Source organism: Triturus cristatus, chromosome 1_2 (genome assembly GCF_964204655.1).
Source record: "Triturus cristatus chromosome 1_2, aTriCri1.1, whole genome shotgun sequence".
In the NCBI taxonomy this organism is placed as follows: domain Eukaryota; kingdom Metazoa; phylum Chordata; class Amphibia; order Caudata; family Salamandridae; genus Triturus; species Triturus cristatus.
In genome coordinates, this window is record NC_140580.1 from 560159771 (window position 1) to 560182981 (window position 23211).

A 23211-nucleotide genomic window follows, 5' to 3' on the forward strand; every position below is an offset into this window, starting at 1 on the left:
TGTGAGTGTTGCCCTAAATGGGGCATTGGGGTTTTGGCCCATTCAAACCAGATCATGAAATGATTCTTGAACTGGGAGATCGGATTTCCCTGTCCCAATAGCAGAAGCACAGCATGGAATTATGTCTTCTAATATAATTAAGACTGTTTTCATGGGAATAAGGAACTTTTTGGGGGTCCATCCTAATCATCCCTGGGATCATGATAAATCCTGGACAAAATTGCATATTTTTTCCACGCATAATATTCATAATTTTAACAAACATTATGTGTGTTACATGAAGGATACTTGTACGGACCTATGTGTAGAAACTTTATATATGCCCTTTCAAACAATAGTCACACAGGATACCTGTTCAATGTAGTTTCCAAACAGGTACTACAGGCATGTGATAAACACTGCAAGCGCCATGCATGTGATTGCGGCACACACAGTTCCTATAAGAGATTTTCTGCTTAAGCTAGTCTCTCACCAGCGAAAATCACCTGAAATGCAAAAGCGAAGAAAAAAAAATCTGTTTTATAGAAGAAACAGAATAAGCAGGATTTGTACAAAATTCCACTCACATTAAAAGCAATGTATATGCCTAGTTGTGATATTCTCTCTTTTATTCACATGGCCACAACATGTTTTCAGAGTGAGATGGCATAGCTGGGTCTTGGACCTGGCAATACCTATAGCAGGAATTCTGATCTCTCTTCTCAGGCAGCAATGCCATTCAGTAGGGTCTCAAACTCAATGGTTTTTCAAACTGGTGTTCAAAACAGAAACCATGTAGCCCCCACCAATAATCACACCTGCCTGACACTAGCATATCACAAAGTAACTGGAGTGAATGCATGCAGTTTCTCTTGAGAGATCAAGACTCATCACAATAACCAACAATAGCCACCTGATTAACGACAAACCTTGGGTTCCAAAGTGGCGTGCTACTTGCTGTAAAGTGCTTCAACGCCTGGTCAATGGTAGTAAGCGCTATATAAATGCAATTACAATATTACAAAATGTACACCAGACCACAAAAGGATTTCAGTTTGTACCAATCCCTTCCCTTGGTACGTGTATGGCGTAAATCTGTAAAGCAGGTTATTGTTCTGCACTTGAGAAAAAAATCATATGCGAAGTTCTGGGAGCCCCACTACAACTCTGAACCCCCCCCCCCCTGCTACTTGATCTGTCTGTGTGCAAAGCAGCAACAACTTCAGACGTGGCCAGTAGTGTTTTGCAAAGTATCATTAAGATTGTTGAAACAAGGCTAAAGTCACAGACATTGTAAAGAATGGATTCTCCATATATGGAAGTTCAATTCAACCATAACTACTGAGGTGCTTTGGCCTGTTTGTTCATAATCATTAGGAGTCTGTTACGTTTCTATTACTTATGGAAAGTCTTACATAGATCTTGATTATTGGCCTACTACTCGGTAAGAGTTTGCCAATTTTTTCGACGCCTGCACCCCAGCATTAGTTTTCCATCCCAATGTCAGTCGTACTTGCCGCTCAAAATGAGGGTTCCATGTTCTCACAAGTTCACTTTAAAAAAAATTCCATAGATAGATAGATAGATAGATAGATAGATAGATAGATAGATAGATAGATAGATAGATAGATAGATAGATAGATAGATAGATAGATAGATAGATAGATAGATAGATAGATAGATAGATGGATGTGAGGAGGAGTAAGTGGGGCAGGCTAGATTAAATATGGAACAATTTGGGAAACCCCACCTTTCACCCACGCATAAGTACACCCAGATCTGTGGAAAGTACAGAGCACCAGGCCTTGCTCTTAGAAATACCTGCTGGCGCCGGTGCCTTCTTGTGCTGGGTTTAGCGCTCCTGGTGCTGAGAATCTGATTCCGTTGGTTGCTCGCTGGAAATGTTCTTTTTTCTTGGGAAGAATTAGTCTACAGGTAACGCTCGTTTGCACGGGTGTGCTGCTTTGACCTCAGAGGTCCCCCTCTTTCGGCCCTTGGGCCCTGGCTCAGCCTGCCCTGAGCCCGCCTTTGGGGAACTGCCGGGCAGTGTTGGAGGGGAGAGCTGGGGGGCAGCAGATGACTTGCTGCACTTGACTGCCACGACTTTCTTCAAAGCCGGTTTGTTTTTTGTTGTTTATCAAAGAAAAAAAACCTCCCCTTGTTTCCCAGTGTAATCCCTTTAAAATGTCTCGCACTTGTAATTGGCAAGTTAGCATCTCGCTGTCCCAATACACAAAAAAAGTGCATTTTAGGCGGGCTCCGTGCGGCGCGGGGTTTGTGTATCTCTGCTTCTTGTGTGCCTGTCTGACTATCTACCCAGCAGCTATCTACCTAGGAAAAGGCGCCGATAATGCTAATTGCTCGGCCCCTCGTTTGGCAGTTTCACCTTTACGAGAGGTCCTTCCGTGGCCGCCTGACGCTTGGCCCGGCTCCATAGACCACGGCTACGGTCATTCACTTGGAACGATGACCGGTGCCTGTTTCCAGGGATTCAGAAACCGGGTGAAAATGTACGGCTGAATAAACATCGGAGCAATCTTTAGGGAAACAAACTGTCTCAATGCTGCGAATATGGCTGCGTATGAGGCGACGTTGTGTGTGTTCCATTTCCAAGGACGCGAGATAGCTATCATATGAACAGAATTGTGGCTCTTAGGGATAAGCGTTTTATATAGAGCGCCTTATGCATCATCGCTCCTGCTTCCGAGCGCTCCAACGACAGATGACGCTGTTACCGTATATTCAGAGCAGAAAAACCTCAGTGAAAGCCCAGGAGGGGCATTGAGTGAGGGGTATTATCAGTGGCGGAGAGGGTGTACAAATATCTACATCTCTAGCTCAACTGGGCGGGGGTGGGTGGGGGCTAATAACACTAATTACTACAGTGTCAAAAGGCAAAGTACTTGACGTCATGTGCTGGATAAACAGCCACTCTCCGTACTATCACCCGCTTGGCGTTGCTTCCTGGCCGTGATTATGTAGTTAAAGGTGCAGTGTAGTCGCTGGCTGGAGTTGCGTCTCTGGTTTTTGAGTGCCTGCTCCTGTAATCTCAGATGACCCGCGCAGGTAGCCACCGATTTAACCCCTTAATGAGATTACTGCCTGGGGTAGCCTCAACATTTGCCAGCTAGGTGCCCCCCTCCATTACGGGTCTGTGTTTGGGGTCGCTGCTGCATTTTATATGCACGTGTGGCTGTAATGACCGGGTTTGCCTCCGTTTATCTGTCGATTATTATCAATCAGTCTCACTGGAGCTACGAGTGTGGGGGCTGTCGGTAATGAGCCCCCGCGTCCACCTCTCAGTGCCCCCAATAATGGACGTCTCATTACACATCTTGCGGAAAGGGGGCTGGCCGGTCGCGAACCCCCTCCCATATTTAACGCCGGACAGATGAGGAGGGGGGCTGACACTGGAGGGGAGGGGGAGAGCGCGGAGAGACAAGAGGAGGGGACGAGGAGGGCTGGCCGTCAGCACTGGCTCGCATCCACTTAGCGCTGAGAGAGGCAGAGAGCAGCCAGGGTAGGCCACCGGCAGGAGCACCCGCCAGCAGCACAGCAGCAACCCCCAGCAAGAGACCCTCCTGCGACGCAGCCAGAGCACCGCAGGGCCTGTCCCTGAGCCGACCAGCACCAGGGCGCCGCCTCCAGCCCCAGGGCCAGCACCTCCTGACAGACCTCTGTCCGGCCACCCCGGGCTTCTGAGCCCCAGATACTCTCGGAAAGGGGAGTTCTGGGCACCAGCGCAACCTGCGCCGCGCCTTCCTTTCCTGCTACAGAGGAGACAGCGCACCAGCTCCTCCGCGCAGCACTCCCTGGGTCACGGATTCTGGGGAAACGCAGAGGTTTATCTTGTACGGAACCATTCTAGACTGTCAGTCACAGAACCCAGTCCATGCGGGGAACCGCAAGTCTGCCAGGGTTAAAGAGTTTGTGAAAAAAAACATCTTTTTGACTAGAGCGAACTTTGCGTCCAAGTCATACCCACCTCAGAGTTTCTACCTCATCTCACCTTCAGGACAGGAGGCCCGGAGCAGCTTTCGGGGGTTAGCCCGCGGCTCTCAAAGTTGGCTACCCCCGGAGCGCATCAGGGCGAGCTGGGTCTGTGGGGCGTCCCTGCACTTCACAGTACCTGGTTTATTCAAGGCAGCTGTGCCCATAGAGGGCTTGGCCCACTAACCACATGGCACCGGTGGATGCGGTTTGCACCTAACTTGTGTTTCTGGATTCGATCTGTGGACGGCGCCGCGTTTCTTGGAGCGTTTCATCCAGGACTGCACACCTACAGGCATTAAAAAAGGACCTCGACTTTGCAAGAGTTTATTTAATAAAGGACAGCGTATCGGTAAAAGACTTGCCGTCTGCAAGCCTCAGCATCTCGGACGTTTGTGTTTTCACGAAGCGCTTTATCGGGGACACCCCAGAGAGTAAACCCCCACAAGAAGTGCACGTCCGCTGCCAGGCGCATCCGCCCAAGGGCTCCGGATGGCTCACACCACCACCTCCACGGTGGGTTGTCTGTAAGTACCTGGAGATTGCTTTAAACAGACTGCATTTTTCGCACAAATTCAGAATATTCCCCTTCCGACTTCCGTAAATTAATGGTTGTTTTTTGCTTTCATTGTAGGGTTCTGCACCTGTTTGCCCTGTGTTTGCAAGCTAAGGTACGTTACGTGTTTTTTAATCACCCTAATTGCATGAAATGACTAGATCTGAAAATGTTTTATTTCTAAGATACAGTGGTGATTCGCGGCCACGCATGCTTAAAGTGTTGTATCAGGGGGTTCAGTGCCGTCTAAGGGCTATACAATTAGGCTGTCAAACAAAAATAAAAATAGACTAAAGATCGCAATAAAAATAATAATGCATTCGGCACATTTCTAGGGACATTCGCACAAATTACCTGACTCGAAAGAAGGTATTCTTTTAAACCGCTTAAAGGATAAAAATAACTCCCCGTCATGCGGATGATGTTGCTTACTTGGAAAACTTATTTAAAACTTTTTACACGTGTCACTGACGGTTTCCCTTGGAAAATGCAGCTCCTGCTCCCGAAATAGAATTTTTCATTTAGAGAAGAAAAGCAATAGGTGGCCATATTGGGGTTTAGGGGACACTGTACTGCACACTGCTGAAAAGACAGACGTGATTTGGGTTGGTTTAATAATTCCCGGAATTGTATGATTCCGTGTCATTTAAAAAAGCGTTGATGTGCGGGGGTTGGAGGTGAGTCAATGCGCATTTGTATTTCCAAGCCCTCAGAGGTGTTCTTCTTTGATAATGTGGCTAACATTAAAATCAGAAAGGCTACCAGGTTATGTGGAACCAAGAGGCTCCTATAGTAATTCCGACTTCACCACTGGGACAAGCGGAACGTTCATTCCTTTTATCTGTCGGGGCTTTTAGCGCCTATAAACTAGGCACACCGCCATAAGGCGCTGTGTGGAAAGGATCAAATAGTTGCATTCGTTATCAAAGTAGCATTAATATGTTTTCTCACAGTGCGTCACTGTGATTGACACGTGGGCCTTAAAATATTGTCGTCTGCCCATCGCGAGGAAAGGGAAGAGGATGGCAGCCCCGGGGATTAACCTGTCAATAGTTGTGCGCTGAACTTGTCCCATCGTGCGCCTGTCCCTCGCCAGAGTCTGGGCGCCCGAGCTCCTGCCCACCCACTCTCCAGAGCCGAGGGCCGGGCAACCTGCCCCCACGCACCCACTCACCACCTAACATTTGTTCCAAATACATCTTTATAAATGTCATGGGTCGGTGATAAAGCGCCCGACTTTAAAGAGCGCCTCGGCAGAGGAGGGGTGCACGGGGCAGAATAACAAAAGCTGCCCTACTGCAAGGGCTGGGGGAGATTTATGGGTGCATATGCGTTAGTGCACAGTTTGTAGCATGTAGCTCTTGTGACGAGGCTTGGCAGGGAACACGGGCAGGGCCCATGTGCCGTCCCTGGGAGTGAGCATCCATAATCGAAAATAAATCGAGACAGCGGCGTTTACAGACATGCCTATGCATTATTAAGATATACATATATACACGTGGAAGTATGTATGCAAAACATGTATGCATGCATATATGTGTATACTATATATATATACACACATATATACATACATATATAATATATATATGTATATTACACAGAGACATGCAAGAGTAGACGTGCTAATACACCGTGCGTGCCTAAGTTTTGTAGTGCTTTATGTTCCCAGTGACCCCTTCAGGGCGCCCCATTGTGCAGCGTTGCACTTTAAAAACAAACAAGTGTGAAACCCCAAGAGCTGCCCTCGTTATTTGAGTGAAAAGAAGATACTTAGGTCAGAGGCTGGTTGGTCTGTAACGGGATTCCCAGCGGCGCCTGCCAGGGCACCCCCCGGTTCTTGAAGTCGGTTTGCCTCTGGGGGTAGAGAACGCAATACATTGCTGGTATAGCGAATAAAACGCATGTCCCACCTGCATGTGTAGGCCCGTGTCGCAAGCATAGAGGGGTGTGTGTAGATCTGTGCTGCATGCGTGGAACCGAAATGCCAGCCACGTTTATTAGCATTGCATTGTGGCTGGTCTTTGAATAATTCAATTAAATCCTCCCTGGGGAGAGAAAAATAACCTGTTTGTTGATTGTGATGTAGTAAAGTAGCAGCGTCACGTAGAGCTCGTCTTAAGTATAATTATAATAGCGTGTTGTATATTTTTAATTTCCTAAAGGTAACTGTTCAGTCCCCACCTAATTTTACACAGCATGTGAGGGAGCAGAGCCTGGTGACAGACCAGCTGAGCCGGCGGCTCATCCGCACCTACCAGCTCTACAGCCGGACCAGCGGGAAGCACGTGCAGGTGCTGGACAACAAGAAAATCAACGCCATGGCGGAAGACGGCGACTCGCACGGTAAGGACCCCGGGGCCGCCCCGGCCGCCTGCCGCTCTGCTGCCTTCTCCCCTCTCCCTTCCGGCGCGGGGGCTTTTACTCTTCCTTGCCCCGCTGCTTGCCTGTCTGATAATATGTTGTTTATTAAATTCCACCGTGGTTCCATTGGGGGCACGCTGGCTGAATCACACTGACGTCAGATGTTGGTTGGTGTGAGGAAATGTGGCTCTTCTCCATGCCAGTGGAATTCGAATTATTTCAGTGAGAGCATACTTTGATACTTACACCAAGAAATAGGAAACAGCGTTGAAGGTTGAACAGTGAGGAAGAGAGAAACTACTGTGAAACAGGGTTGTTCTTAAAATCTTATAGTTATCTAATTTTAATATTTATATATGTTCCCTTTTATGAATGCCTTCTTTTATGCTTTTAGACGCGAATAGATAGATAGATAGATAGATAGTTAGATAGATAGATAGATAGATAGATAGATAGATAGATAGATAGATAGATAGATAGATAGATAGATAGATAGATAGATAGATAGATAGATAGATAGATAGATAGATAGATAAGCACAGTTTAAGTTAGTTTAGCTGGATTGGCTCAGCGTTTCATCCTTTGTGGCTGCTAAAAGGAGGACATGTTTCGGTTTAGCAGTATAGACGCAGCTTCACACTTGTCGGGTGATGACGCGTGATAATAATGCATCAGACAGCACACGTGAAGTGTTAGGCGCATTTCAATACCCCATGGCAGTAACACATATTCCGAAAGATGACTGACAGAACGCATGAGTGCAGATGCACTGAATGAACTGGAAAGGGCGCCAGCCCGCACAGAGTGGCATGTTGTGTTTGTGCCCCTTGAGTCATGTATCATAAGTGCCAGGTGTTGCCAGACTGGCACGGACTGGAATGTGTCGGGGGAGACAAAGCAGAGGCTTGACTGAAAGGCAGTGCAGGGGGGTCCCCACTGTAACAGATGAGTGATGCATTCGAATGAGAACGAGGCATGTCACCCATCTGAATAGTCCGTGTCAAGAACCACCACAGCGGGATTTGTGCATAAACCCTTTTAGTTTCCTGGCTGGTGGCGTCGGCTGCTGCCGTGGGGTGACCTGGGACTCTGTGGGTATGTGGTACCGACCTCACGTGCCTTCCAGATGCCAGAGGATGCGGGCGCGTCTTACACAGTCACCGTGCACTGCTGTCCCATGGGAGTCCCGACTGCATCAAGGGGACAAGAGTGTGCAAAGGATAGCGTAGCGCTATGTGAGGGCATGGTGGTCATAAATCCGGCCACTGCATGCATTGACGCGGTGACTTTTAGACCATGAGCGCACTTACCTGAAAGGATCCAGGATTTGGACACATTTAAAAAAAAAAAAAAAAAGGTTCCGCTGTTACTGCTGTTAGTGCGGGAGATAGCAAGGTGGGGGTAGCAGTTTATTCTTGTATATGCAGAACGGCACCATACAAGAGAATGGGAGAGTTGTTTTATTCTTAAATTAAAGGTATATGTCACCGGAGACGCCCTCCTCCACGCGCGCGTCGGTACACATGCGCAGAAGCGCGCACGTGCCCACATGGAGGCCCACGAGCGCAGGCACCCACGCGCGCACACACATAGAGCTCAATGCAGTGTAGACCTTGCAAGGTCTACTATTCTATTTAAACATGAACCTTGCAAGAGCAGAATAGCGCATAAGACACTGCAATTAAGACTAACTCCTGCACACCGAGGACACATCTGGATAAAGTGAAGCACGCCGTGGAAAGGGGGGAAAGCGAACAAACAAATGGATGAAAGATGTAGGGGAAAGGCTCGGGTTTTCCTTGCTGCGAGGGCAAGTGGATGATATAAAACAGAAAAAGAACAAGCCGTTTTTCAGCTGCAATGCTCTGAAAGAGTTGTAGTCTGTAAATGTTGAGAAAGCCAGGTTCACGCGCGCTCTGTGTGAATCTCCAGAGAGCGCCCGTGTCTGGAAGAGCCATTACAACTCCTCTGACTTTCACCTTTTTTAACATTTCCTGAATAGTTTCTCCTCGTCTCAGTCCGGGTTTGGGATCAAATGCGTCTCGCTGCATTTTTGCTGCCTCTACGTAGCTACTTTCCATCAAAGTTCCAGCACGAGGCATAATTTTACAGGGATAAAGCTGTCATAGAAAGAGAAGAATAGAGCTGGACATGCTAAGCGCCCCCCCAAACAAGAATCTAGTAAACCTTAAGCGCTATTACACAGCCCTTAACAAGGCCGTAAATGCAGGGTTAGAAGGGAGCGCGCGCGGCATTCCTCACAGCCGCGCGCACTGGGGCCGGGTTCTACCACTTCATTCACTTTTGTGTTTTCGAAAGATAACCACCGTACTTGATTTAAGGCCAACTTACAACCAAACCTCCTCCACTGGCTAAATCTTGTTAAAAATAAACTGATCTAGGAACGGCGCTTCTGTGATGCGAGTGTGTGGTGGAAGGAGGGTGGGGGTGAAGGGTCAGAGAGCTGGGGGGGGGGGGGGTCGTTATTTAATTCATTTGTGAAAGAGACGAGGTAGCACTCGTGTCCAATATCAAGAAAAAGGGCTTCCACTTAATTTATTTTCGGAAACAATAAAGCCACTGCAGGTGCCTGGAGAGGTCAGTAGGTCTGCATTGGGGTGATACCTCTGTGACGTTGTTACCCCTTCAGAGCCACTGCAAGGCGCGAGATTGTCTTTTCGGGGGCACAGGCACGCGCCATCTTTCAAACCGCGCAGCATTTGTGGTAGAACTGCTAGGTAAAAAACCCTGCAGCAGCCAGGTTTCTGGACAAAACGGGGTTTAATGTGGGATTGAGCTTTGAACTTCACCTAGCAAACTGTAGAATTAGACCGAGGTAACAGAGTACCATGTATCAATTTAGAAATAAAAATGCACTAATTTATATTAGGAGTCCTTGGGGTGAGCTGATGTAAATTCGCATAGGCGCCTTGAAGATACTCCTCATCTTTCTAACAGTTATTTTTTTGACCTAACTATAATGTTTATAGTAAGAGAATAGAATGATTTTCTAAAGCTTCGGCTAGTGTTTAGGTGGTTGTACTCTTTGTTGCATAGCTTATGTCTCTGTAATACACGCTGACACATGCGATGTGTGAACAATATGTATTACATATACAACTAAAAGCATGCATACATCAATTCAAACAGTCAATCAATTCACTCTTTATTTGATCATTTAGAAATTATAAAAGAACAGTAATTCACAACATCAAATTACAATCAATCTATACACAACCAATTCATACTTATTTCAGTGTTAAAAAACTACACAAATAATATCGTTTCATAAAACCGTAATAACATTAAACCAATGAGAACACAAACGTTATAGGAAGTAAAACCTCAAAGTTAGGTCATAGCTACACTTTGTAAATAAAGTAAACCTCCGTAACTCAAAAAATAAAGGTATTTCGATGCTGTAAAGCAAATTCTAAAGAGACCTGCTCTCAGGCAGATCTCAGGGCAATTGAGCATTTGCATAAAAAATAACAATGGTCTGAATTTCTTAAATTGCGGAATTTAAAAATTTGCATGAGAAGGACTGATAGAATTTGCAAAAGAACCAAAAATGTGACAGGGTCTGTACAGATGATTCGATACATGGGCAAAGGGAAACAGATTTGGAACCTGAGGGAGCCCAATCTGAACCTAGACAGAAGGCGCTTTTTCATGAATGAGGTACCAGACCCAGGCAAGGCTCCAGACTTGCAGAAGTTTGGATCGCAACATATTCTTGTAAAGAAAATGTCATTGACTCCACCTTTCCCCTTTTAATAGCCCCTGCATCCAAAAAACTTGTTATGAGCCAGCCATTCTCCTTTTTCCTCAGCTCAGGTGGGTTATTGAAAATAGACTGTCTACCTAAGTGAGAGGAGGTGGCCCTAATATAGCGGAGCCAGAGGATCTTGTTCCTCAGCTCACAAGATAAACAATCTCCAGTTAAATCCTTGTTAAAAGATGCACTGTCGTTACACCAGATTGAAGACCAAAGAAACAATGGCACTAGTTTTGTACGATACTCTAACTAAGCCAAGCCCAACTCTTGATGTACAGCATAGTGCGAGCTGCACATAAGAATGCACAAAATGCACCAGTACACCCTATTGTCCTTCCCCTAGTGACTGCTAACATCACTATACCCCCAAATGCCTTCTCTATAGGTCAAAATTGGTATGCAATTCCTGTTATAGATTTCCGAAAAGTAACCAAGAGGCTTTCTACCTATATTTGAGGCCAGATTGAAAAGTGACCCTAAAGCTTGTACAAGAAACACATTTCCTTGGTAGGAAGACAGAACAGTCGCTCATTGTAAAAAGGTTTCCATACATCCAAAAGCGTGTGTGTTCATAGCTGTCTTGTTGTATATAGCTGCACGTAGGATTCTCTCACATGCATTTTAAGGCAGCATCAGAGGAGCCAATGTCTCAGGTGTTGTGAGGATTTCTACTGAATCATATAAATACCCTGCAAGTTAACACTCCCATTGTGCAGTAGTCAGACTGAATATACAGTTTCTTTGATCTTAAGCCCAGATGTATGCAGCCTGCATTTATCTCAACATGGCAACCATTGCCTCCAGTGGGAAGATTTTAAAGCTGGACAATGTGAGAGTCAGTTTTCACTGTCAAATATATGGGACTGATGGTGAGTCTCAATCAGGGAGATAGAGGCTTTGCACACTAGGCTTGGAGATTTCAGTTTGATTGGTTTTGTGCATTCAAACTGAAAATTGGTGTGTCTAGTTTCTTACAAAAGGCATTGAACACAGCAGACACTGCTTATACATTGTAAATAACACTTTAAACGTAATTCTGCTCTGCTCATTGTAAACATTTCGACCTAAAACACACACATCGCTTGGCTCAGTGTGTAAGTGTGAATTTCAATTCCTATGTATTTGCACAAGATGGCTGCCTCCATGTACCTCTTCTGCATGCACATTGACAAAGAGTAGGTGACAAGGGCGAGGGAAATATATCTAAATCTTACTTGCTGGAATAGTTACACAGGCAAAGGCAAACTAGTTTCAAGCCAGAGATCCTGGGCACCGTGTATTTTAATGGCTGCATCAACCTATAATTTGTAGCTTATTTAAAACTCAATCAATGTCTCCATGAAAAGCTGAGACTAAATCAATATGCCTTCTCATCTAACACAAAGGTGAAACACATTAAAGTGCCTTTGCCTTCTGAACGTCGCAAAGGCACTGCAGTGATGGAACATGCCAAGGATCACAGCTTCCTTCATTCCCTTGTCACATGCAGCATAAATTCCGCACATAAGCAACTCTGTGTCCTGTTCCTTGAGATACAGTGGAGGTTGAAGGGCGAGGGCAGGTGCTGATGGGAAAGGGTGAGTGGCAGCTTTTTCTTTGTCCCAGTTTAGTCAAAATATGTTCTTTATTAAGTCTTCCTGTGGATGCGAGCACCCAGGATTTGCAAGACTGTTATCCAAAGTGCCAAAGGCTATTGCTGATACAAGTCACGCATCAAGGAAATCTTAATTAGGCTTCTAGTTCATAATACAAAACCTTCAGCAAGTGCAGTGAGCACTTAAATATGATTCAAGAAAACTGGAAATACAAATTGGTGGTTGCTTATCTCTGGCCATAAAAAAGCATAGAGTTCACTGTACATTTTGTATATAGAAATTCATCCCAACAGACAACGTGTCTCAATAGTGCCCGCTTTTGACAGAATAGGAAATGAGTTCCAGAGACATAAAGTCATTTGATGAGGATCACAACATTTGATCATGTGTGTGTGTGTGTGGTTAGAACACAGGTCTCTTTGTTCGCCATCTAATAACATAATCAATAGCCCACAGATCCTCCTATATATGAGACATCTATTCAGTGCTTGCTTCCTGTTTCAACACAAATGAAGCACTAGGCCAATGTGCTGCACTGTATTTGAGTCAAATATTGCTCCAAGCTGGTGATGCCAACAGAGAGAACTAAATCATAAAAGATAACCTGCCACTAATTCAGAAGCATATTCAGCAAATTAAAGAGGGTTTTAGGCCATGATGGTAAATAAATTACAAATTGGGGAGTTCAGTATATTGTTTTGAGAAATGGTGGCCATTGGTTATGTATATTTTCAGTCCAGGAGCCTGAAAGGGTTTATTTGCTGATTCACAGATATATGATCATCTGTCGAATGGCCCATATGAAGATGTCATCCATGTGAATGTCATGCATATCTCAATGCCAACAGCAGCATACAACTTGTTGCCAGATGATCCATGGCCGCACTTTGTCTATGAAGGCACTTTAGCCCATCTGTTGAGTGCCTCTAGTGTGGAATTGAAGAACGAGTTGCATACCACATGTCATGAAAAACACCCACTCTGCTCAGCCAATTCTATTCGAGGATCTCTGTAGATTAATCCATTAGCAAAATCAGCAGCGCACAGCTTACTTCAGAAGTTTGCAACGTAAGGAAAACAGCAATAGGATTGGTGTCACTGAAGGTTTGCCATGCATTTCTAGTCTTATCTAAAGTATAAATGATGGAGTTGGTCTAAGTTAAAGTCACTGCCACTAACTAGTTTGTCCATAGATAGTCCTAGACATAAAGGCCACACAGATGAATTTGCATTAATTCATTAACTTTGCTTTCATCAAACAAATATTTGTAATCTGTACTAATATATTAAGAGGTTATGTGACAACTCTCCCCTTTTTCAACAGCCAAATTAATTGTGGAAACAGACACCTTTGGAAGCCGTGTTCGCATTAAAGGCGCGGAGACGGGCTATTACATCTGCATGAACAAAAAAGGAAAGCTGATCGGCAAGGTAAGGCAAATCATAGCTCTGAGCGACCATGTCATGTTCAGTTTTGTAGCTCAGGCACAAAAAAAATAGTCTTGACCTAAAAACAAACGGGAAGGGCAAAAGCTGCCATCTAAATTCTAATCAGGGGTGGGAGCTGTGTGCTGTTAAGGGGAGCATACCAAACACAACCGCAAGGCCATGTTAAAAAAAATGTCCTTGTTATCAAAAGGGACGTAAGTAGTGGGAAAGGAAAAAAGTAACAAAGAGAAGAGAACATAATCAAAAAGCTGAAAGGAGGAAGGGGGTGTTTCGAATTCCATATATCTTTTTAACAAATAGCCAAATTGCTTTGCTATTATGTTCAATTACATGGTACACGTATCTGGAATGTTAAGACACCGAGTTCAGCCTGCCTCATCAGTAAGCCCTGAAATTTCCACATTAGTCATGCTTACTCTCAAACACCCAGAGGTTTCTCCGAGGAGCCTTCTTTTTTGTAAACTTCACTTTCAAGCCATTATTACTTCTAAAGATGTGTGCTTCGGCGCGAACACTCATTCCTCGTGTTCATTGTGCTGGGTGGGGTGAGGGTCCCAGGGTGATGAAAGTGAATGCGCCCTGCCCGCACATACCTGCTATAGAATTCTTTTTTCACCTCTGAGATCTGCGGCCCCAGCCCCCTATCACAACGTGCACAGCTGAAGCTGTGCTGGCTGGCTGCTTCTCTCATTCCTATCCGACGTGTCACGTTTTTCCAATCCCACCTCCCAAAACCCTTTATTTTTTTCCTGCTCGGCTACCTTTGGGAATGGCTATAAATTGTTCACGTTGCACATTGCCCGTTGGGGTTTTGATGCAGACGAGAGGAAGCGAGGACAGCTGTAGCCAAACATGATTTCTCCCCCTCACCGTGCACAGTGCATGTTAGGGTTGTCAAAAGGCTTTGAAGCAAATGTACATGGTAGTCCTTCATAAAAGAAGCAATCTATGTTAGGCAATAACGCCAGCTGCTTTTGTTACAAATACTCAAGCTATCACAGTGTATACCGGACAACATATATGTGTATTCGAACTTTGATAAGATGTGAGACTATCTGAAAGAGCTTCAGTCACTTAGCCTGGAATGCCTATTTTTTCAAGTACACTGTGAACAAAATATATACATGATGGGAACTGCAATATAGTCCTTCGCACAGTTAACCTATGAGTATAATTATTTAAAGATTACCAGTAGCAATATTATGGTGGCAAGAGATAGCTAAAATGGTCAGCGGATTTGCAACCTCAAATCATTGGTCCAAATTTCATACTGGTATGTTTGGTCGATTGAAGTTGTCTATATACTGGGCTGTCATATAGTGTAGTGAAGGACCTGCTGAGAGTATAGATGGCTCCTGGAGGCGTGCTGTGTAATGTTTCCTCTTTTGACATATGACTCTCTTGTGCCTCGTGGTGTGCACTGGCTTTCATTGGGGTTCTCCATTTAAATCAAGATGGCCGCTATGGCTGGCAAAGCTCTCCATCGCTTAGGCCACGCTACCTGCTAACAGAGATGTCTGTTCCCTTTGCTTTTGCACATTCATCTCATTACTTTGAATCACTTCCGTCTCACCTCAGCTAGAATGTTTTGCTCTATATTGTGGATAGGGAGGGCTATATATGCTGTTGTTACAATCTCCGTTTCTAACTTACCATTGTTTTTATATTTTGTGTGACGCTTGCAGATTTTACTTGGCTTTCTCTTGAGCATTTCTGGTTTACCATGCCCCCTTTTTTGTACATCATTACATACAAGGCATTCTATTTATTTCACCACATTTTGTTAAACTTATACAGGAAAGGTAATAATAATTAGTATAGCAGAGAACCAATTGAGCATCTAATCGTACCACAAAAGTATAAAAAGAGAAACCATCTAACAAATACAAAATCACAGTAAACTCCCTAAAGTGGAAGTACTCTGGTTTAAATAAAATATAATTGACTGCTCACCAGTCTTTTTGGGTTACAGTACTATTTGTAATGATTAGAAACATATGTCACAGTGGTTTCAGTGAAGGCACACATTTATATTGACTTGAGTGGTTTTCTATTTTCATAAAACTGTGCCAAACATATATTGTGTGAATTGCTGTTTAAGTGGCAAATATTCTTAAGAGTAGGCACATGGTAAAACAAGTTAGTGGTCCCATATGATGAATAACAAGGGAGAGGCTCATTAATATGCAATTATCTTTGTAGAATTTTGAAACTTAGGGCTAAACCAAAAGACAAATAGCACTTTGCCTTTAAAAAAAAGTATACCACCTTTTAATACCTGTTCCATTTATGTGGTAGTTGAAAAAAATAATATTCACTTAATTGGGGAGAACCTGAAGAGTGACTGTGAATAAAATAGATGATCCTCAGAGCTCATGTAACTCATATGCTTAATACAGAAAAAGAGGTAAACCCCATAAACTCATTCAACGCAAATCAAAAAAAGGAGATGTTCGCAACTTGTAAAGGAAGCTGATTTGAATGTAAAGATATCCACATTTGGCACAGGTTGCAGAGATAGATTTGATGGCGTGATGAGATAAATGTTACAGCAAAGAAAAGATGGACGGAATGCTGACAATGCACACATTCTCCCCCAGTCAAAAGATCTGAGTTAAATCCATCGTTCTTTTGCCCACTACGCCACCCCAGTTTGGACCCAGCCATATGCAAATCAGTCTTGACCCTGTGCCCCATGGGAACAGTCCAGACCAAACTGCCAGGCCAGGTCCTCCCTGGACCGGAAACAAGCATCCTGGGACCGGTTTCAGGGTATGTCACCCTTCTTCAGCCAGGCTAGCTTGAATCCAGTGGCGCAGTGAGCAAGGGGCCCACGTCTGGGCATACCCATCCCACTTAGGGCGAAAAGTATTACAGCAAACAAATGATGGACGGAATGCTGACAATGCAAACATTCTTCCCCTGTCAAAAGATCTGGGTTAAATCCATCGTTCTTTGTTCAGAGGCATGGTAACAACACTGAGGTCCTGTCACTTAGTTTGTGCAAATGAATATTTACACAGTTGGGTAAAGCACATCAACTACACAACTTGCGTATACATTTTGCTTCCCTTGTAGTACACTTTTGACGATGATGCTTTCGTGGCTGATATGCTATCCACTTGGATGTGCACTGGCCAAGTCAATTGTGATGGCTCATGCTGACAGGGAGGTGCTCATCTGAACTTATTTTCAGTGGCGTGGGACCTTTCATTGGCTCTTCTGGCAGGCCAGGGACTCTCTACATGAGATGCAAAGAACCTTACGCCACCCTTCCAACCTCTCTTGCCTTCCACCAAAGACCTCACAGCTAATGTGTATCTTTTGGGTGGTCTTAAAATGTTCCCATTTTATAGTGGCCATGACACATGGAACAGGGTATGGGATTCCCAGAAGACTACTAACTGCCACTGCAGTGGTGGGACTTTGTGCCCCATTCTAATGAGCATTGCTGTAGAATATGTTCCAAAACAAAAAGCACTATACTACAGAAAGTGTTCTGGAGGAAGAATTCCTAGAAATGAGTGCATTTAACCAGGTTAAGTCAAGAAGTGCACAACCTTTCGAAATGGGAACCAACATGTAAATCTTCAGTTATTTAAAAGAGCATTGCTTGTTTTACATCCACTGATGATGTGACATGTAAGACCCAACAATAGCCCATCAGTGGCATTTATGATGCTATTGGATATAATGTTACTTTTTGTTCATTGCATTCTGACTCCCCCATCGTCACCGAATAATTCAGTAGCATAAACTCCCAAAGTGAGAAAACTCAAAAGAGTGCCCTGCAACTGCATAATGTCTCAAACTTTCCCTCCTTCATGTATATGATTGACAGATTTACTGTGTTTTTATGTACATTACTTAGTACTTCTGTCTGCCTCCTTTGGTAGGGGCCCAATGGAAGGCTTCTCAGCAGTAGGTTATGGCAGTAATATGATGATAGATGCAGCCTCTTCATTTAGAGACAGAGCAGGCTGCCAATATTTTACTGGCACCGGTGGACACTCTGCTAGATGATTTAAACCTCCCAAGTTAAGGGGGTGTTTGCCAAGTGTAGTACTCGGATGGCGTCATGGCCTTGCTTTGGAATGGCGGACTGCTGAACCAAAGATCTTTCCTCCCACGTTCCTTTTACTCCCATTAAGTAGCAGAACCACTTTTGGTTAGTAATCTTATGCTTCGTTAAACTTAATGTAAGATATCAAATCCGGGCTTTCCCGCATCATCAGGGACCACAAGAATGATGCTCTAATGGTTTAGAACTTTTTATGGAAAGCACAACTCTAAGTTTTACCTTCTAGTATTCGTAAGCTGTATTCTCTGCCACTGTGAAGCTGGCTAGTCTATCCTACCACTATATGAAGCAACAGGACCCTGTTTCATGGAAAACATTCAATCAACAATACTACCCCCTCATAAGACGCGTTTCTTGACTTCTGTGCACATACCCACCAAACGCCCATTTTTTTAAAATTGGGAGGTGAACTACAAAGAATTTATAACTGTCGCTATGTCACATGATAACATATACACCGTTAGAAAAACTAGACATTAGTGAACTAATGAAACTATTAGTAAACCATCAGTGAACAAGATATTCAGCACATCTCTATTACTTAAACTCAACAATTTGACATGACCAATTGAAGGAAACCTTTGCACCGAACTAAAAGAGAATCCAGATCAAGAAAGAGCTGAGATGCTGCGCTAGTGGTAGACTATGCTATATCAATGTAGATTACTTAGCATAATAAACATCCTTAAAGGCATTACAAAATCATCAATATGGAACAAAGTTAAGGGGAAAACCTGCTTATTCAGGGAAAAGCGAAAGCTATAAAAAGCTTCTTCTTTGTCCCTAGGAGAAAGTATTCCTATGTCCATTGTGCTGAGATGGAAGTGGTGGCTAAGATGTTAAGAGAGAGTCATGTTTATATGAAGAATTGGGTGATCCAGAGATTCCAGTGATGCACACACCATAGTGGTCGTTCTGGTCACTTAACATTCTAGCACCAACTTGCTGCTATATAGGTATTTCAGATTCATTTGGAAACATCCACCAGGCTAAAATAAAAACTAAAAACCAGCAGCGCTTACTGTGTGCTTTCAATACTAAAACAAATGCGAGATCTCTGTTTTAACGATGAAATAAACTATTTAGAGGCCTACAGAGATATATGCTTTGAAAGCACAGCCCCTACTAGAACAAGAACATTCTTGAAATGCAATTCAGCTACTGAAAAATTGTGTGCGGGTAAGGAAAAAAAGTTGTATAGCCGCACATATATGAATGCAATTACAATTAAATATGCTTAGGTTTTGTTGAGTATTCGTATCAAAGTCCCTAGTCTCTGAGTTGCAACTAAACACTTGCATCACCGTGTAATAATAGCTGAGAGGTTGCTGATTCAAACATCAGCGATACCTGTGTCACATGACTGTGTTCATTTAAGCCAAGCATAAGGTGGAATTCAACTATCCTATTGATATGATTTTCACTCTTTTAGAAATAAGCACAAATACAAATATTGTACTCACGGAAGGTAGAGTACACCAGGGGTCTATTGTCAAGGAAGACTCAGTTGGTAGGGCTTTCTAGGTAATACACTTTTACTGATTTCCTTTAGGGGAAGTGGGGGCTGTGAAGGTACAAATATTAGTAAAACACCTTCCCTTCGTTATTTAAAGGGCCTGGCAGGTTGCCAATGCCTCTGTATGGCTGTCTGTGGTCCTTTTGAAAACAATTCCTTTGCGGATGTCTACTTTGAAAATTGTTGGAGGCAAATTGTTTCACAAAAATGTAAAAGCCACTTATCTAATAAGTCCTACATTACATCACAATTTTTACTTGTAAGCTGCGCTTTGTTTTAAATACTTTTAATACTCTAGCTGATGCATAATACCATTTTTAGTTGTCTGTTTATTCATCATTACACATTTATTTGTTTGGATTCTTGGTGATGGATGTGACCAGTCTGCAGAAACACCCAGATTCTCATATTTTTCACATTTTGCTGGCTGGTTTAACTCATCTTTGTTGCCATTACTAATTGGGTTTCGAATATTTCAGTTCAACGGAGACATGGTAATATTAATAACGAATTTACTATGTATCAAAATGAGACAGCCAGGCCCCTACAACTGGTGTCAAGTAATACAAATCAGGGATGTGCAAGAAGTGAGATCAGTCATCATTCGAACCCTAGGGAGCACATGGGATGCACCATCATAAACTTTTAATTCAATGACATGGCAGGAAGTATCATCTTATGATCTGTGGTGCCAGTAAGATGACAGACGCTATGTAATTGACAATGATAAAAAATCATTCAATTAACACTCCTAAGATTAGCTTAATAACGTCCATATCTAGGTGAAAATAACACAAACAAATCACAGCTACTAGAAGCAACAAACTCCTGGTGCCCAATTTACTTTATTGGATCAGTAGTAAGACTCCCTAAAGTAAGATGTTTGGATGTATGTTTTAATATTTTCAGATTTTCACATGGGTATATTGATCTCTCATGTTTTGCTGAATATTGGTCTTTGATCACTAAACAAGTTTTATTTTCTCATTAACAGAGCAATGGTAGAGGCAAAGACTGTGTTTTCTCAGAGATAGTGCTGGAGAACAACTACACCGCATTACAAAACGCCAAGTATGAAGGGTGGTACATGGCCTTCACCAGGAAAGGCCGCCCGAGGAAAGGCTCCAAAACCAGACAACACCAGCGGGAAGTCCATTTCATGAAGCGGTTGCCGAAGGGCCACCAGACAGCAGAGCCTCATAGACGCTTCGAGTTCGTTAACTACCCTTTCAACAGGAGGAGCAAAAGAACTCGACATTCAATCCCACGATGAGAACCAAAATACTCCTCAACATCAACCTCCTTTTCTACTCCAGTGGAGTTTTAGAAGAACAATTTATATAAAAAAGAAAAAGAAAAAAAGAAGAAAACATTCACTAGTTGTTTATAATTTTTTTCTACAAAAAAGATGCTTTATTTTTGTATTCCAATGTGACTTTTTTTTATACAAAACAAGGATAAAATGTACAAAAACTTTGTAGCTATGCTTTTGCCAACGGCGGAACATAGACATCATTTTTTGAACGGTAGCAAAGAATATAAAGAAATCCTCGGACCAAAAGTGCTACTTAAGAAACCACTTAACCAAAAAGCAAACAAAATAAAGAATTAAGAGGTACTTCAAAACTGGGAAACGATGTGATCTTTGGTTCTTTTCCTTCTGTAAATAAGTCTGTTACTGACTTAAAGGATGTTACAAGTTTGCTTGAGTGTTGATCCATTTTGAAAAGCTGCTTTTTTCATCATCTTCACAGTTTCCAACTTGGAAATATGGTGTTTGCCTGTTTTACAGGCACTTATGCGAAGTATGAGAGTGCAGAATGTCTGACCTTAGTTCCCAAAGATTGTTTTTGGGAATGAAGGGGAGCATGAAAAGCTACGACTTCCAACTGAAAACCCAATGTGCCCCTAGCCTGTACTAGGATTTTGTTTTTGTAAAAGATAGTTTAAAAAAGTAATAATATTGTTATTATTAAAACACTGTATAAAAGCCAGGTGTCTGGCATGGCTTTTTACTCAACTTTTCTGAGGATATCTGTACAAATTAATATTAATGACTGAAATATTTATTTAATTTGTGTATTAAAATTTGTATTAGTATAAATACCATTTCTCTGTGTCTCATTTGTAAGATGATTTGTGGTTAAAGAAACAACAGTATTCTCGAGACAATGTTAATAGACTAAGCCAATGATATGAATAAGCAAAACTCAGCACAGAGACAATCAAAGTTTAGGCTGAAATACAGTTTTCTGTTCTAATGATATGACTGGAAATGCTAATTGAAAATTAATTTCCCCTTATGAGAAAATGACCTTGGAAATTGAATTGTGTATCAAGACATTAATAATATGTTTCTTTTCTGTTGGCTGTCTTGGGAATGTTGAATCACAGTAAGCAGCATTTACTTTCTGGTCCATACTATTTAAACATGCCCCCCTTTAGTTCCCGCTTGTCCATTGTAACAGGATTATGAATTCACTAAGACTTCCAGACATAGTTTAGGAAGAGGTTCCTGAATTATGCTACTTTCGAGCACTTTTCTCATTGGTTCTATTTCAGCCTTTCACAAGATTACTTTGTGTTTCAAATGCATCCTTGGAGTCGCTTTTGAGTCTGCCCTACAACGAAAGCCCTAAATTGATGCCATCACAAAAATGTGAGCAAGCCCAGATTCATTATTTAAGTTAAATGTGTTGTGCACAATGTATAAATAAGAGCTGTATTTCCAGGTAAATCTGATGATTGTAATACCTTCAAAATTGCCTTCTCTGAAAAACAAAGTAAATTACAATCAATCGTAGGTCTCAGAAGCCATTGGGCATTCTAATCCACTCAGTGAGCGCATCACTAACTCACCGAGCAACAATCTCAAAGCATTTTGAATATCTCACACCAACCACCTCTTCAAAGGATTCTTGGTTTTTACAGCACAGTGTGAGCATAGGCCGGCACTCCCCAACATGTATAATGACAAACAGCAGATACAAAAACCTAGTGTCAGGAGGGTGAGATCAAAACGCTTTTTAAACAGGTGCAACACTTCTCCACTACCATCCTCTCCTTCACACCGACCCCCAATTACATGGATTCCTCAGCACATTTTGGGCAGGTACAAAACCATTACTGGGTGCAAATCGGTGGATAGGAAGGGAATGCATCATTGAAAGCTCCTTACCCATATACTCAAGATGAGAGTGGTGAACGAAGTGACCAACGACGTCCAAAACAAGCCAGTGTAGGATCTACCTTGAGACCATAGCCATTGAAAGTGTTTTTTTTACAAAAAAATCCGCTGACCCCAGTCTTCCTTAAATTGCCCGTAGCCGAACCTGGTAAAGTCATGAATTGAGGTGGTGAAATGGGAAAAATAGCTCGGGTTTGTACCTTACATAGAAACACTTTGTGGCTAGTGTGCACATTTGTGAGCGGCGAGATCAAAAAGTAATCGGATGTACTCTTTCTTATAAGCAGATTCCCGTCTCAAGAATAAACGCAAAATATGCATTTTTTTCATGTGTCATAAATCTACATGCACGTGTGTTTGCTATGCAATATCTGTGCACATTGCACAAGGAAATTAATGTAAATACCAAAAACTTGTTGAAAATTGTGACTGGCCAATCTTTTCTTTCGGAACTAGACCTTTAATATTAACAAAGGTTGTACTTACCAGTAAATGCACCTTAGGTCCTGTTAGAAACATATTCCAAAACATTTCCCTTTAATTCAGGTAATACTCCCGACGGCCACTTAACCAGTTGCAAAATACATCATGGAGGTTTAGCTGTAAAAACAGAACGTTCTGCTTGACTGATGGTGATCTCGTAAATTGTAATAGGATGGCGATGCTAGAAAAGCACGACAGACCATATGCAATATGAGGCATCATACATAACATGA

At 42.9% G+C, this 23211-nt stretch overlaps 1 protein-coding gene across 2 annotated transcripts; it reads left to right on the top strand.

The window, feature by feature from the left end:
* Positions 1-3426: 3426 nt before the first annotated feature.
* FGF8 (fibroblast growth factor 8) lies at positions 3427-20719 on the top strand. 2 transcript variants are annotated; one of them, XM_085606454.1, is made up of 5 exons: positions 3427-4496; positions 4604-4640; positions 6691-6871; positions 13587-13693; positions 20303-20719. In XM_085606454.1, the coding sequence occupies exons 1-5, from the start codon at positions 4462-4464 to the stop codon at positions 20579-20581; spliced, it is 639 nt and encodes a 212-aa protein (XP_085462580.1). In that variant the 5' UTR covers positions 3427-4461; the 3' UTR covers positions 20582-20719. The 2 variants fall into 2 exon arrangements, with proteins under 2 accessions (XP_085462580.1, XP_085462582.1); XM_085606456.1 differs by having other exon boundaries at positions 3457-4496; positions 6724-6871.
* The last annotated feature ends 2492 nt before the right edge of the window (positions 20720-23211 follow it).